The sequence below is a fragment of the Stegostoma tigrinum genome, chromosome 3, assembly GCF_030684315.1.
Source record: "Stegostoma tigrinum isolate sSteTig4 chromosome 3, sSteTig4.hap1, whole genome shotgun sequence".
In the NCBI taxonomy this organism is placed as follows: Eukaryota; Metazoa; Chordata; class Chondrichthyes; order Orectolobiformes; family Stegostomatidae; genus Stegostoma; species Stegostoma tigrinum.
Window position 1 is genome coordinate 30,872,405 of NC_081356.1, and position 17,962 is coordinate 30,890,366.

At 41.1% G+C, this 17,962-nt stretch overlaps 1 protein-coding gene across 1 annotated transcript in view; it reads left to right on the forward strand.

Annotated features, from left to right (window-relative positions):
- Nucleotides 1-17,962, forward strand: part of musk (muscle, skeletal, receptor tyrosine kinase) — a 183,997-nt gene that overhangs the window by 90,399 nt on the left and 75,636 nt on the right. Inside the window, exons 10-11 of the mRNA XM_048525285.2 lie at nt 7,909-8,075; nt 8,734-8,757. Coding sequence (XP_048381242.1) covers nt 7,909-8,075; nt 8,734-8,757 — 191 coding nt within the window. The remainder of the gene's footprint in view (nt 1-7,908; nt 8,076-8,733; nt 8,758-17,962) is intronic.

A 17,962-nucleotide genomic window follows, 5' to 3' on the forward strand; every position in this document is an offset into this window, starting at 1 on the left:
CCAGACTGACCTATCCACTCGTTACCTCCACACCTATACTCTCCTCTCCACCTATCTTCTCCTCGATCCTACTTCGGTCCGCCTCACCCTCTCTCCCTATTTATTTCAGAATCCTCTCCCCATCCCCCTTTTCTGATGAAGGGTTTAGGCCTGAAACGTCAGCTTTTGTGCTCCTAAGATGCTGCTGGCCTGCTGTGTTCATCCAGCTTCACACTTTGTTACCTCGGATTCTCCAGCATCTGCAGTTCCCATTATCTCAGAGACATTTTACTACAGCAGTTTAAGGCAGCTAGTAGCTCATTACTTTAAAGTAGGTTACTAAAATAAACTAATACAGGTATGGTATTGAAAATCCAAGTGTCAATAAAACAAGAATTGCCTGAAACTGGGCAATTTTAAGATCTTTTAAGAGCATAGGCATAGTGCCTGCAGGTTTTTGTCAGAAACGTGTAAGTTAATAACCATTACAACAGTTAATCCAAAAAAAGTAATCAGTGAGAGATAAAATTGTTGCACAGGATACGATTAACAATTACTTATTTTACTGCCACAATTAAACACAGTTCTGTAGCCTTTTGGAACTGCAAGAAGAGATTAGCTATGGATTTAACTACTTTCATAATTCAGATGGAAAAGTTCAATGAAACAGTCTACAGTTCTCAAATGTCGACACCAAATATTGAATTGCTGCAAAGTACACATTTGCATTCAACTATAAGACTATAGTCATTGTAGACATAAAAACAAACACAGGCCATTCAGCCATTGACTCTGTTCTGCCATTCAATGAGATCGTGGCTGTTCTGGTAATCCTCAACTCAACTGTTCTGTCTTTTTGCCCATACCCTCAATATCCCTAACTGATTAAAAATCTGTCTGTCTCGGCAATGAAAATACTTAATGACTAGAACGAAACATGTCTCTGTGGGAAAGAATTCCACAGATTCACTGCCTGCTCAGGGAAGGAATTCCTCCTCATCTCTATCTTATCTATGTGGGCTCTTACTCTGAGATTATGTCCTCTGGTGCTAGACTCTCCCACAAAGGGAAACAGCACTTCTGCATCTCTCAAGCCTTCTAAGAGTCTTATATAGTTCAATCAGGACACCTCACCTTCAGTTATAGCCCAACAAGTAGAGTACCAAACTACTTAACCTCTCCTCATAAAACAGTTCCTGCGCACCTGGTTTAGTCCTAGTGAAACTTATTTGGACTGTCTCCAAAAGCCAGTATACCTTTCCTTAGATATGGGAACCAAAACTGTTCACGGTACTCCACCTGTGGTCTGTCTCGACTTTTATATTCTGAAATAAAGTGCAACATTCCATTTGCCTTCCCTATTTTCTCCTGAACTTGGATGCTCGCTCTTTATGATTCATGGATGAGGACTTCTAAATCTGTTTGTTCTAGAGCTTTCTGCAGCCTTTTTCCATTTAAATAGTACTCTTCTCCTCTATTCTTCCTGCCAAAGTGCAAGGCTCACACTTCCCCATATTATATTCCATCTGACAATGCTTTTCACATTTGTTTAACCTGTCCGTATCCTTCCGCAGACTATTTATATCATCCTCACAATTGCCTTCCCACCTATTTTTGTGTCATCCACAAACTTGGCAGTAGTACATTCACTACCCACATCTAAATCATTAACACACATTAAAAATAATTATGGCTCCAGCACTAATCCGTGTGGCATATCAGTAATTTCACTTTGCCATCTTAAAAATGCTCCCTTATCATACCTCTCTGTCTTCTATTAGTTAGTCAATCCTCTGTCTATGCTTGTGTACTAACTCTGACACCATGGGCTCTCATCTTATTCAGTGTGGTACCTTCCCAAATACCTTTTGAAAATCTACATGTATTACATTCACTGCTTTCCTTTATCTGTCCTGTTTGTTACCTCCTCAAAGAATTCCGGTAAATTTTCCCAGCATGATTTTCCCTTCAGGAAACCGTGCTGACTCTGCTTGATCATATTCATTTCTAAATGCTATTACCTTCTTTATTATAGACTCCAACATTTTCCAATAGCAAACATTTAGCTAACTGGCCTATAGTTACCTGTTTTTGTCTCCTCCCTTTCTTAAATAAAAATATTACATTGACAGTTTTCCAATCCTCTGGGACTTCTCCAAAATCAAATGATTCCTGGAAGATTATTACCAGTGTACCCACTATCTCTGTAGCTACTTCATTTAACATTCTAGGATGTATCCCATCAGGCCTAGGGACATATCCATCTTTAGCCCAATGATTTCCCCTAGCACATTTTCTCTAATGGTAGTTATCCTATTTATGTCCTCTCATTTTGCCCTTGAATATCTAATAATTTTGGAATGCTATCAGTATCTTCTACTGTAAAGACTGATGCAAAGTATTTATTCAACTCCTCTGCCATTACTTGGATGCACCATTATTATTTCACCAGTCTCATTCTCTAAGTAGTCAAAGTTCACTTTGGCTCCTCTCTTTTTTTAATATATTTAAAGAAGTACTTGGTTCTATCTTGATATTACTTGCAACTTTACCTCCAAAGTTTATTTTCTCGCTCTTTATTATGATTTCCATTGTCTTTTGTTGGTTTTTAAGACTTGCCCAATTGTTTGGCTTGCCTCTAATCTTTGCCACATTGTATGTTTTTTCTTTCAATCTGATGCAATGCTTAACTTCACTAGTTAACCATAGTTGGCCTATTCCCTTCCTGGAATCCTTCTTCCTCACTGGAATATGCCTTTGCTGTGAGTGATGAACGATTTTCTTAAATGCTTACTATTGATTCTCAACCACTTTTGCTGCCAAACTCCTTTCCCAGTTCGTTCCTGCCAGCTCTGCCCTCAATTTGGCATAAGTACCTCATGCAAAAGCAAATTAATTGTTCCCATTTATGGCAAATCTCAAACTGCCTGAGCTAAAATCCAACACAGCCCACAGTACCAAGTGTATTGTTTTGGACATCGTTTCTGTAATTAAATCTTAGCAACCTTAAAGAAGGTATTGGCCTGTTGTGTTCGCCACCTTTTACATGTTTGCAAATTCTTACTAAAAGAGAAAGAACTTCATATTTCTATAGTATCTTTCATGGCCTCAAGACATACCAAATTAGTTAACTTTCCATGAAATACTTTGCCATGGATAGCTGTAGTGTAAAAAATATGCGTGTTAGCATATACACAAGCGAATCTCACAAATGACAGTGAGTTAAATGGACAGGCAGTATAATTTCATGATATTTCCCGGGTGATACCCAGAAATATGAGAAGGACTGGCCTGCTGTTCTTCAATATCATGCCGCAGGCTCTATTTGAGAGAGCAAAAGGGGTCTTAGTTTAACACCCTGTCTGAAAGATGGATTGGAGCAGTGCAGGTAGCCTTTAATTCCAAACTGCAATCCCTTTTCCATCTCATTTTGGTTACATTGAGATTTGGATTGTCACCACTTAAAATAGGACGATTGAGAACGCTATCAGCCCCGGTACTGTGAATAGCACAAATCCCATTCCCATGGAGCTAAGAGGCCTTTTGACCTGTGAATTTGTGAGGACTTACAGAGATCAGATTCCCTTTAAAATGTTGCTCGTAATTATAAAAGGCAGCCCATGTTTTATTAGGAATGGTGAAAGTTCATGAATTTTAGGTTCAAGTCGAACTACGTCAGCGCTGAAGGATCAAACATCTTTCTACTTTTTATAGCCAGTCTCAGGCCAGTAAGACTGTGAGCCAGATGCAGAACAATATTGTTCCAATAGTATACCTTAGATGTGTGCTATGGCTCAGCATTCTCTGGCTTTCTGAATCAGAAGATTATGGATTGATCAAATAAGTACTGAGGGAGTACAGAGCTGACAAGTGAAACATCAAAGCTCTAACAACTCCATTCAGTTGGATATAAAAGATGACATGACTCTATTTGAAGATGGACACTGATGTTTTTGGGGGTTTTTTTGCAATCTCCTATTTACTATTTATCGATCAGCTAACACTTAGAAACAGATAATCTGGTGTTTGCCATGGGAACTTGCTGTGTCCAAAAATGGCTGCTGTGTTGTTCATTACAAGAGGGAGTAGACTTTAAGTGTACTTTATTGGCTGTAATCCTCTTTGGATGTCCTCAGCTTCTAGAAGATGTGTTTCTTTAACAAGCCTATATTTCAATGAAAGTTGCATCACAGGTAGACTGAGAGCTGTTCAGAGTCCTGCCATTAACTGTATAATTTTCCTTAATGTGTGATCCCCCAAAATGCAACACCTCACACTTACCTGGATTGAACTCTATTTGCCATTTCTCCACCCATATCTGCAACTGATCTATATCCCGTTACATCCTTTGACAGCTTTCTACACTATCCTCACCTCCACTGATCTTTGTTTCATCTGCAAAATTACTAACTCACCCATTTACATTTTCATCAAAGTCACTTATGGTTTTTGTGAAGGGGCAAAGAAACTGCAGATGCCGGAATCCCTGGTAGTCAAACAGGAGGCTGGAAGAGTACAGCAGGCCAGGCAGCATCTGGAGGAAAAGAGCTGTCAACATTTCAGGTATTACCCTTCCTCAGGGGTCCTGAAGAAGGATATACCTGAAACGTTGACTGTTCCTTTCGTCCAGGTGCTGCCTGGCCTGCTGTGTTCTTCCAGCCTCCTGTTTGACTCTCATGGTTCTTGCAAAGATTTGTAGCTCGGGTTGTGGATGTGGTTGTTGGCTTGCTCACCGAGCTGGCTGGTTATTGTACAGACATTTCATCACCATGCTAGGTAACATCATCAGTGTGACCTCTGGTCAAGCTTCATCAGAGGCCGCACTGTTGATGTTGACTAGCATGGTGACGAAACATCTGTATGATAACCAGCCAGCTCGGCAAACAAGCCAACACCTCAATTTATACATATCACAAAACAGCAGAGTTCCCAGTATGGATTCCTGTGGAACACCATTAGTCACTGATCTCCAGCCTGAAAAACACTCTTCCACCACCTCTGTCTTCTATGGGCAAGTCAGTTCTGAATCCATGCAGCCTAGTCACCGTGGATCCCACGCATCTTAATCTTCTGAATGAGCCTACCATGAGGGACCTTGTCGAAAGCCTTATTAAAACCCATGCAAGCAACATTCACTGCTCTGTCCCTGTTGATCACCTTCATCACCTCCCTAAAAGAATTCAATCAAGTCAGTAAGGCATGACCTGCCCTGTACAAAGACATGCTAACTGTCCCTAATCAGGCTATGTTCTTCCAAATGTGTATAAATCCTATCCCCAAGAATTCTCTCCAATAGCTTCCCAACCATCAGTTTGAGACTCACGGATCTATTGTTTCCTGGATTATCCCTATTTCCCATCTTGAACAGAGGAACAACATGATCTACTCACCTGTCCTTCGGCTTCTCTCTAGTGCCTAGCAAGGATACAGATGTCTTGGTCAAGACCCCAACAATCTCCCCTCTTGCCTCTCTCAATAACCTGGGGCTAGATCCCGTCAGAGCCTGGCCACCTTTTCTGTTCAAGAGATCCGCCACCACTTCTTTCTTAATCTGAAAATGCCCTTGAATGCTAGCATGCTCCACACAAAACTCACTATCCTCCATATCTTTGTCTTGGGTGAATAGCGATGTGAAGCACTCATTTAGGATCTCACCCACATTGTCTGCCACCAAGCACAATATCCGTCCTTTATCTTTAAATGGTCCTACCTTCTGCCTAGCTATACGCTTGTTTTTAATCTATCTACAGAATGCCTCGGGATTCTATTTAACCTTACTTGCCAAGGTCATTTCATGCCACCCTCCCCCCACCCACCTCTTGTTCCCCTAATTCCCTGCTTGAGTACTTTCCTGCTTTCCTTATATTCTTCATTGGCCCTGTCAGATTTTAGCTTCCTAAACCTTACAAATGTTTCTATTTTTCATTTTGCCAAGATTTACAACCTCCCTAATTATCCAATGGCCTCTTAACTTGCCATCCTTGTCCTTCCTCCTTACTGGAAGATGCCAGTCTTGAACTCACCCCAGCAGGTCTTTAAATAGTTCCCACATGTCAAATGCAGACTTGCCTGATAATAACTCCTCCCAATTAGCAATTAGCCCCTGCCTAATACTGACATAATTTGCCCTCCCCCAGCTTAGTAACTTCCTGCAAGGTCCTGATTTATCCTTGTTCATAGCTATCTTAAAACTTAAGGAGTTGTGATCACTGTTTCCAGAATGCTGTCTCACTGAAAGGTCACCTGGCCAGGCTCATTAGCCAATACAAGAGCCCTCCTCTAGTTGGACTATCCACATACGGTTTCAAAAAACCCACTTGGATGCACTTAACAAATTCCATCCCACCTAAGCCTCTTACTCTAAGGGAGTTCTAGTCAATATTGGAGAGAAACATGTGAATTTATATAGTACCTTTCAGGTATCAGGATGGCCCAAAGTCACCCACTTACAACAACCCTGTTTTTTCTGCACCTTTCCACAGTCAGCCTATATATTTGTTCCTCAATGTCTCAGTGGCTGTTGGGAGGCCTGTAGTATAATCCTATTAGAGTAATCTTATTTTTAAGTTGTACCCATATTGCCTCAGTGGATGAGCCCTCCAGCACATCCTGTCTGAATGCTGATGTAACATTCTCCCTGAATAGCAATGAAACCCCTCCACCTCTTTTACCTTCCTCGCTATCTAGTCTAAAACAATGAAACCCTGGAACGTTGAGCAGCCAGTTCTGTCCTTCTCTCAACCAAGTCTCTGTAATGGCCGCAACATCATAGTCCCATATACTGATACAGGCTTTAAGCTCATTTGCCTTACTTCTAACAGGAAAGATTTGGAAGGCTATGGGCCAAGTGCAGACAAATGAGATTAGCTTAGTTTAGGAAACTTGGTTGGCATGGATGAGTTGGACTGATGGGCCATTTTCTGTGCCGTATGATTCTATGACTTTAAGAGCACATCCTCCCATCGCTGCAATAAAACCTTATTGATTATCCACATCAGCCATTCCCTCTGAATTGTTATCATCAATTTTACTGCCAATTCTTCCCAATTAAGCTTTTTTTTGAATTGGACTGCAGACAACGTTAAAGGCCTGACATGAACATATGGCTCTTGCATTCAACACCAAAGGAAAAAAATGAAGGACACATCCAATCAGCCTGGATTACATTCAGGTCTTAGTCCCAGAGGAGGAAGCCACGTGCTTCAGTCCACTCTACAACCCAGGGCTTTGGCCGCATCTGTTTCCCATTCATTACACACCAGCAGAATAATCTTCTCTAAATATACCGTATGTACAGTATTAAACTGTAACATCCTAGTCAATGAGATGTTTCTCTGAATAAATGATGTAAATTGCCCTTTGACTCTATTGGTTACAACTAATCAAGCTGGAGGAATGAAGTTTTTATTGCTTTCCTTCCTAAGTATCGAGATGGTTCAGTTATAGGTCCCATTCCAGAGACCATGAACACACCATCTTGACTAACACTCCAGTGGCAGAGCTCAGTGGGGGCTGTCATTTGGTTGAGATGTTAAGACATTATCTAATTCAGGTATATGTACAATATCTCACGGTACTATTCAAAGAATGGGCTAATTCTCTCCAAAAACCTTGCCATAAAATTAGTTCTCAATTCAAATTATCTCATCCTCATCACACTACTGTTTGTGGGATCTTGGCTGTGCAAAAAAGTGGCTACCATGTTTCTTACATTACAACAGTGACGTGAAGTATGCCATTGGCTATTAAGAACTTTGGGCCATCCTGATACCTGAAAGGTACTATATAAATTCACTTGTTTTACCCACTTATCTAGGAATTGTGGAGTTTTTTTTAACATGAACTCTAAACCAAACTTGTTCATTTTTTAAAGTCACTTTTTTTCTAAAATGATCCTAAGGTTAAACATTGGATGTTTCTTTATTACAGCGAACACTGCCTGGCTGTAAAAGAGCTTTATTGCTACAAAGAGTGGCTCTCAACGGAAGAACATTCACGCAAAGGAATTTACTCTGCAGGCCTGAAGCTACCTGACTGTGACAGGCTTCCTAGCCTACACCAGGATCCAGATGCATGCACTAAAGTCTCATTTCTTGGTAAGTATTATCTGTTAGAAAGTAAACAGACAAAATATATGCTAGCGAGTTTTGAGAAGATTTGTAGCTCAGGTTGAGGTTCTGGATGTGAGTTTGCTCGCTGAGCTGGAAGGTTAGTTTTCAGACGTTTTGTCATCATTCTAGGTAACATCATCAGTGAGCCTCCGACGAAGCGCTGGTGTTATGTCCCGCTTTTTATTTATCTGGTTAGGTTTCCTTGGGTTGGTGATGTCATTTCCTGTTCTTTTTCTCAGGGGATGGTAGATTGGCTCCAAGTCAATGTGTTTGTTGATGGAATTCCGGTTGGAATGCCATGCTTCTAGGAGCATGGCATTCCAACCGGAATTCCATCAACAAACACATTGACTTGGAGCCAATCTACCATTCCCTGAGAAAAAGAACAGGAAATGACATCACCAACCCAAGGAACCCTAAACAGATAAATAGAAAGCGGGACATAACACCAGCGCTTCGTCGGAGGCTCACTGATGATGTTACCTAGAATGATGACAAAACGTCTGAAAACTAACCTTCCAGCTCAGCGAGCAAACTCACATCCAGAACAAAATATATCATTAGCAATTTGCAAGTTAATATCAAATACCAAACAATAGATAATGATTCTAACTGGCTAATTGGTTTTCCATTATGTTTGCAGACATGAAGAGAGGACTCATTACCAGTGAGTGAATGCCATTCTATTTTATACTGTACAGTTTCCAAATGAATTTAAATAAATTTATTGAATAGTGTTAATTAACACATGTAGTGCATTCTATAAATGGGTTTGCTTCCATCTTTCCCTTGTGGCAGCTATAAATAAGAAATTATTTTGGCACATTTTGTGATTTCATAATCCTGGCCCAAACCCTGCAGGGCTCACATTTCAAATTCTTGGTGGATCAGAACTGTTTCTGCTTCATCAAAAGTGGAAGTCCTGCTTCAGGTTTTACAGTGGCTTCCATCTTTCATATGACAAGCCTACAGTGTGGTAGAGTATTCGTAACCAGTATCTTATTCAGAATTGTGGAATTCAGGACGCAAATTAGCAATATCTACTCTCACTGTTTACAAACATAGAATCCCTACAGTATGGAAGCAGGCTATTCAGCCCATTGAGTCCATACTAACTGTCTGAAGAGCAGCCCACCCTATCCCTGTAACTCTGCATTCTCCACGGCTAACCAACATGGACACTATGGGTAATTTAGCATGGCCAATCTACCTAACCTGCACATCTTTGGACTGTGGAAGGAAGCCCAGACAGGCCCAGTGAGAATTTGTGAAGTCCATGCAGACAGTAGCCTGAAGGTGGAATCAAACCCAGTCCCCTGGTTGCTGTGAGGCAGCAGTGCTAACCACTGAGTCACCAAGGGGAAAGTTTACCACCAGAGCTGATCTGCTAACAATCTAACTGAAGCATACATTTATTAATCGGTTTCATTTTTTCTGCTGCTTCTATTGATGTATTGCAAATGTTTCTGTACCAACCATGAGTGTTCATGTCATTATTGGAAGGAATTGTTTAGAAAGAATGGAGAGTAGAAACAAAGGTAGGTAAGTTCTTGGCTGTAATATCCTTGTGTAACCTTGTAATATCCAACTCATAGGTTCAGCTGTCTGGAATTTATGTTGGCGTTTGAATGTATGACTGATGTGTCATCCCAAATGGGTACTGTGCATTGGACTGAGGTCCACAGTACACTATCAGTAGAGAAATCTCTTGGTTAGGAGCATTAAGACTCCAATTAGCCTGAGTCCAAGTGCTTCACCAATCAGTCACCTACTAACACAATGGGGACCATGGCTAGTCACCACCCCCCCCCCCCCCCATTACTTACTTAGACACCAGTCTGTACACACAGGAGTAGCTTTCTCACCCTGTCCCTCAGATGAAACCTTTTGGATTTAAACCTTGCTTCAGAGAAATGATCCCAGAATGACATGCCCAGTGTGGTCTTTCGGATGAGATGTTAAACTAAGGCATTTTTGTCACTTGTATTGTACATAAAACATTCCAAGACTACTGAGAAAACAGAGTAGAAGACTTCTCCCTTTGTATTCAGCAACATTTATTCCACAAAATACATCACTGAAACCAATTTCCATAATTACAAATGAATGAGTGCAGAGCTGGCTAGAGTGGACTGGGAAAGGAGCTTAGCAGAAAAGACGGTTGGCAATCAATGGCAAATGTTTAAGAAAATCATTTATGACCCACAGCAAAGATATATTCCAGTGAAGGAAAAGGATTCTAGGAACGAGATAAGCCAACTATGGTTAACCGGTGAAGTTGAGCACAACATCAGTCTAAAGAAAAAACATACAATGTGACAAAGATTAGTGGTAAACCAAATGGTTAGAAAAGTTCTAAAAACCAACAAAAGACAATCAAAACAATAATAATACGGAAGAAAGTAAACTTTGTGGATAAACTCAGAAGTAACATCAAGATAGAAGGCAAGTGCTTCTTTAAATTTATGAAAAGGAAAAAAGAGAAACCAAAGTGAACATTGTTCCCTTAGAGAATCAGGCTGTGGAAATAATAATGGGGAAACCGAGAAGTGGCCGGGGAGTTGAATAAATACTTTGCATCAGTCTTCACAGTAGAAGACACTGATAATATTCCAAAATTACTACATATTCAAGGGCAAAATGAGGCAAAATAGAATAACTAGTGCTAGAGAAAAGTGCTGGGGGAATAAATTGGGATAAAGACTGTTAAGTCCCCTGGACCCATTGGGATTCATTCAAAGATATTAAAGGAAGTAGGTACAGAGATAGTCAATACAGTGGTATTAATTTTCAAGCAATCCACAGATTCTGGAGAAGTCAGAGAGGATTGGAAAACTGCCAATGTAATACCTAAGTTGAAAAAATGGAAGGAGACAAAAGTAGTATCTGTGGGCTAGCTGGTTTAATGTCTGATTTTGGAAAATGTTAGGGTCAATTACAAAGAATGTAAGAGCAAAACATTTAGAACTACAAAACTACATATACGAACAAGCAGAGTCAGCGTAGGTATTTGCCACGGGGCCACAATTAATAAGATAAGAGCCCATGGTGTTGGAGGCAATACATAAACATGGACAGAGGATTTGGTAACTATTAGAAGACAGATGAAATAGACAGACATTTCTATAGCTGCAAGCAAGAGTCCACCTGGTGTGTTGCCTCCCTGGTGCGAGGCTCCTGGATGTCTTGGAGCGGTTACAGGACATTCTGGAGGGGGAGGGTGAACAGCCAGTGGCCATAGTACACATTGGTAGTAATGACGTGGGTAAAAAAAGAGGGATGAGGTCCTAAAAGCAGAATATAGAGAACTAGGAAGACAGTTGAAATGTAGGACGTCAAAGGTAGTTATCTCAGGATTACTACCAGTGCCATGCGCTAATCAGAGTAGAAACAGCAGGGTGAACACATGGCTGAAAAGATAATGTGAGGGGGAGGATTTCAGATTCATGGGGCTTTGGGACTGATTCTGGGGGAGGTGTATACAAACTGGACAGGATACACTTGGGCAGGACCAAGACTGACGTCCTTCAGAGGATACTTGGTAAAATGGTAGGTGAGGGTTTAAACTAGTGTGGCGGGGGATGGCAACCAGAGGAGTAGGGTAATGGATGTAGAAACTGAGGGAGAAATAGAAACCAGGCAAACCCTACTAAGAACTGGAACAGGCAGAGAAACACTGCTGAGAAAAGCAGGGGATGTGGTCTGAAATGCATGTGTTTCAGTGCGAGAAGTACAATAAGCGAAGTAGATGAACTTAGAGCTTTGGTTAATACTTGGAACTATGACGTTAGTGTGATTGCAGAGACTTGGCTGAAAGAGGGACAGGACTAGCACCTGAATGTCCCAGGTTTTAGATGTTTCAGGTGCGATAAAAAGGGAGGTAAAAGAGGTTGGGGAGTTGCATTACTGGTAAAGGAATATCTTACAGCTGTACTGAGGGAGGATACAGCAGAGGACTCCTGTAGTGAGGCAATGTGGGTAGAACTCAGGAATAGAAAAGATGAAATCACAGTGCTGGGGGTATAGTGCAGGCCTCCCAACAGCCAGTGGGAGATAGAGGAGAGAATATGTAGACAGATTTTGGAAAGATGTAAAAATAGCAGCGTTGTTGATTTTAACTTCCCCTATGTTGACTGGGGTTCACTATGTGCTAGGGGCTTAGATGGGGTAGAATTTGTAAGGACCATTCAGGAGAGATTCTTGACAAAATATGTAAACAGTCCACCCAGGGAAAGGATTATACTGGACCTGGTCTTGGGAAATGAGCCAGGCCAGGTGAGTGAAATTTCAGTGGGGGAGCATTTGAGGTGTAGAGGCCACAAACCATGAGTTTTTAGCTACTCATAAATTGGGATAACAGCAGTCCTTGGGTGAAGGTGTTATATTGGGGTAAGGTGAGCTGCAACAATATTAGTCAGGAACTGCGGAATTTTGATTGGGGGTGGCTGTTTGAGGTTAAATCTATATCGGACATTGGGAGTATTTCAAATGATAGTTGATGAGAGTTCAGGAGCAGCATGTTCCTGTGAGAGTGAAGGGTAAGTATGACAAGTTATGTGAACCTTGGATGACCAGGGATGTCATGACCTCGGTCAAAAAGTAAAATGAAGCATGCATAAGGTCTAGGAGGATAGAAACTGATGAAGCCTTGAAAGTATATAAGGAAAGTGGGAAAGAACTTAAGCAAGGAATTAGAAGGGCTAAAAGAGGTCATGAAAAGGCACTAGCAAACTGGATTAAGGAGAATCCTAAGGCTTTTTACACATATGTAAAAAGTAAGAGGGTAACTGGGGAAAGAATTGGCCCATTCAAGGACAAAGTTGGGAATCTATGTCTCGAGCCAGATGATGTAGGTGAAGTCCTAAATGAATACTTTGTGTCAGTATTCACCAAAGAGAAGGAATTGGTGGAGGATGATGCCAGGGAAGGGAGTGTCAAGTATCAAAGCCAAGCTGCTTTTAAAAAGGAACGGGTGTTGTGCATCTTAAAAAGTATTATGGTAGATAGGTCCCCAGGTCCTGATGGGTTTTACCCCAGAATACTGACGGAGGCAAGAGAACAAATTGCTGCAGCATTAACAGGCATTTCTGCATCCTCTTTGGTCACAGGTGAGATCCCAGAAGTCTGGAAAATAGCCAATGTTGTAGCATTGTTTAAGAAGGGTAGCAGGGATAATCCTAGAAACACATATGGGTGGTAGGGAAATTATTGGGAAAGATTCTCAGGGAAAAGTTCTATTCGCCTTTAGAAGCAAATGGACATATTAGCGGCAGACAGCATAGTTTTGTGTGGCAGAGATCGTGCCTCACTAACTTGATCAAGTTTTTTTGAAGAGGTGATGAAGATGATTCATAAGGGAAAAGTCGTTCATGTTCTCTACGTGGACTTCAGTAAAGCCTTTGTCAAGGTCTGTCATGGTAGACTGGTACATAGTATCAGGGGTGAGCTGGCAAGATAGATACAGAACTAGCTTAGTCATAGGAGACAGGGTAGCGATGAAAGAATGATCTGTCCACAGATCACTGAAGGCAGCGCAGGTAGATAAGGTAGTAAAAACGGCTTATGGCATGCTTGCCTTCATTGGAAGGGGCAATGAGTATAAGGATAAAGAAATTATGCTGCAGCTTTACAGAACTTTAGTTAGGCCACACTTGGAATAGTACATACAGTTCTGGTCACCACATTACCGGAAGGATGTTGATGCTTTGGAGAGGGAACAGGAAAGGTTTGCCAGGATGTTGCCTGGTATGGGGGTCTTTTAGCTCTGAAGCAAGGTTGGATAGGCTGGGTTGGTTTTCAAGGGGTGACCTAATAGAAGTTTGTAAGATTGTGAATAGTATAGATTGAGTGGATAGTATGAGGCTTTTTCCTAGGGTGGAGGAGTCAATTACTAGGGGACACAGGTTCGAGGTGAGGAGGGGGGGGGGGGCGCAGTTTAAAAGAGATGTGTGAGGCAGTTTTTTCGGGCAAAGGTTGAAGAGTACCTGGAACACATTGGGAGAGGAGTTGGTGGAAGCACACATGACAGCAGCATTCAAGAAATTCCTGGGCGAATACATGAATAGGAGGGGAAAAGAGGGATATCGATCCAGTAAGTGAAGATAGTTTTAGTATGGAAGGGCAAAATGTGTTAGCACAGGCTTGGAGGGCCAAAGGGCTTGTTCCTGTGCTGCATTCTTCCTTATTCTTCTTTCTTAATAGGAGGACATTTTTAGGATGGCAAAGTGAAATTACTGGTGTGAGGCAGGTATTAGTGTTGGAGCCATAATTATTTACAATACATCTTAGTTAGGTGGATTAGGAAAGTGAATTTCCTACAGCCAGGTTTGGAAAATAGGTGGGAAGGCAAGTGATAAAGATGGTACTAAGAATCTGCCAAGATGATGAGGAGTTAAGCAAGTGGAAAAATTTCTTAGCAGATGTGGGGAAATGTGAGGTTAAGCACTTTAGCAGGATACATAGAGGAGCTGAATGTTACTTAAATGACAAAAGACTGTAAAACCCTACAGAACAGAGCAATTTGGGAAACCTTGTCCATGTATAACAAAAAGCCAGTATCCAAGTTTGGAGGGTAAAATGGAAACTAAATGGAATGTTAATCTTTATTTCAAAGGGAATGGAGTGTAAAAGTCGGGAGACTTTGCTAAAACTTTATAAGGCACTTGTTAGACCACAGGTGGAATATTGTGAAAATTTTTGGGTCTGTTGTTGAAGGAAAGTTACACTGGCATTGTTCACAGCAGGCTCACTAGGTTGATCCTGGCTATGGTGGGATTGCCTTATGAGGAGAGATTGAGCAGATTGGGCCTGTACTCATTTGACTGTAAAAGAATGACAGTCAACTTTGTTGAAACATGTAAATTGCTTAGAGAACTTGATAAGGTAGGGGTAGAAAGGTTATATTCCCTTGTGGGAAAATCTTGGATTGGGGACGTAATCTCAGAAAATCTAGCAGTCTAATAACAGTGGGCAAAATGCTGTTCTTAACTTGTTAGTGCTTGTGTTTATGCTTTTGTATCTTCTGCCTGACGGAAGAGATTGGAAGAGATTATAACTGGGGTGGGAGGGGTCTTTGATAATGCTGGCTGCCTTCCCGAGGCAGTGACGAGAAATGCAGATGGATTCTTGCTCATCCCAGGTTGACAATAGGTTGCCCAGTTTTCTCTTCAAAGATATGTATTACCTGTTTGAGAAATGCTGTCACATATCTCATACACCAATTCAACCATAGCATGGCTGATTTAATTGACAACTGCAGCAAATCTTGTTCACCTGTCACTGAAGTCTCACTACATTCCATCTTTTCAAGTGCATTGGCCTCAAATCAAAATCCTCAATCTTGCCACTTGAATGGTCTCCCTCCCCACTTCTGAATCTACTTGTGCTCCAACTTGTACCCTACTGTTTTCTAGAATTGGATTACTCTGTGTTCTTCCCCTTTCTGAGACTTCATCTTAGACAGCAATAGCATGATCATTATACAATCTGAAATCCCTTTTTGACAGTGGTTTCCTAACCTTCGAAAATTTCCTTGGAATCTCATTGATTCTTTTCCAATTTCCTGTGCTCAATTCCCAATGGGTATCTGTTCACCTTTCTCTGAATTTGCATGCAAATGTTTGATTCCACCAATGGCTCTATGCTACTGTAAGTTGCCGTTGTTACTTGAATGCAAAATATTATAAAGTAGGATCTGGCAAGTGACTTCAAAATAGAACTAAAGACTTTTCTTTATGTAGCACACTTCACAACCACTGAACAACACAAATCTAACAAAGTACTTTTTGCAGTGTAGTCACTGTTGTTTTCCAGGAAATGCAGCCAGTTAAATGTGGCAGGCCCTTCTCAGCAAGGGGCCCAACAATCACTTTCCTAACTTCCCACAAAGTTCTGCCACATGTGATTGGGTCCTGAGGATAGGTTCAGAAAAGATTTACAAGGATGTTGCCCGGGTTGGAGAGTCTGAGCAATAGGGAGTGGCTGAATAGGCTTTGTCTATTTTCTCTGGAGAATCAGAGGCTGAGAGGTGACCTTATTGAGGTTTACGAATACATAAGGGGCATGGCTAGGGTGAACAGTCAATATCTTTTCCCCAGGGTAGGGGAGTCCAAAACTAGCGGGCATAGGTTTAAGGTGAGAGGGGAAATATGTATAAGGGACCTGAGGGTCAGCTCCTTCATGCAGAGGGTGGTGCGTATATGGAATGAGCTGCCAGAGGAATTGGTGGAGGTTGTTACAAATACAACATTTGAAAGGCATCTGGATGGGTACATGAACAGGAGGGTTTTAGAGGGATGTGGGCCAAATGCTGGAGCATGGGACTAAATTAATTTAGGATATCTAGTTGGCATGGATGAGTTAGACTGAAGGGTTTGTTTCTGTGCTGTACATCTCTGTGACTCTATGACACTGCCTGACAGTAGTTGCAATGGTGGCTTTCGAAGGAGAATTAGACTATTCAAGAGGAAGAATTTAAGGAGCTATGGGCAAAAGGAAGGAATATGGCTGAGGTGAGTCACTGATGCACAGATCTAGTAGGCCAAATTATCTTCTTCTGTGTTACAACCATTCTTTGATTCTAGATCGTCAACAGAAATCTGTTGGAATCTGACTGTGTGTATTGTAATGATCAATTGTTTCATTCCAGTTTCCTTTTATGGTGTGGGAATCTTGCTGGGCTGGTTCCTATTGGGAACAGGAACTCATTGAATGACTCCTGAATAATAATTTTCTGTATACCTCATTATTTTAGAATTCTCATTCTTGTTTCCAAATCGCTCCATGACCTGCTGTTCCATGTCTCTGTAACTGCATTCAGCTGGACAATATTCCAAGATCTCAGGTTCTCTCCAGTTCTGGACTCTTGAACATCTGCAGTTTTAGTGTCTGGGCCATTGGTGATCATATCTTCAGATATCATCATCCCACACCCTGAAATTCCCTTGTTAAACCTTTCTGTCTCTCTGTTCTTTTAAGACTCTCCTGAAACCCTTCTCTTTGGCCAAGCTTTTGGTCATCTGTCCTTTGATCTTCTTATGTGGATCAATGTGACGATTTTCATTGAGCCATTTTACTGCATTAAAGACACTATATAAATGCAAACTACTGTTTGCTTGGTAGCCCTGCTTTACATTCTTTGCATGGTATGTACCAATTAGCAAAACTGTCAAAGAAGATAAACTGAAGCAACTAGATACATTTAGTAATGGAGAACATGCCTTGCCTATGAATGGGATGAATTACATTAATTAAAACCATTCCTTCCAGTTCAACTACAGGAAATAATTGAATAAGTGAGGCGGGTCTTGAAATTAACCAGTTACATTCCTGACACTATTTCAGGGCTCATAGAAGAGTATCTAGGGCCATGTGTATTCATCAAGATATGGGTGTCGGAACTGAGGGATAGGCAGCAAATATTCCCTAGACATCAATCGTCAGATATGCATAAAAGTTAGTAGATACTACCAATGGGGGAAAAAAAACTATTCGGTAAATTAGGGTTAACTGTTGCAAAGGTAAAAATAAAGTCCCCTTTGTCCCAGAGGGCCATTGAGCTGCTCTCTCATTAGAGAAAGATTGCTGGTGTGGCTTAAACTGAGGATCACCATGCCTCAGGTGAAGGAAGAAGTTGAGAAGGATAATCCTTCATGGTAACCTCAGCCAATGAGGTATCACTAATTTTAAAATAAGCCTTAGAGGAAACAGAGAGAAATTAATTACAGGTGACAAGCTGGGGGAGACGTTGTGATAACAAAATTGATGTATTCTAACTATGGGTACAGTTTTACTCTAAGTAGCTCTGGAAGTTTTTTTTTGGTTTTTGAAATGTTAATATCTTTCTGTGATTTCTATTTGCAGTTTTGTGATTT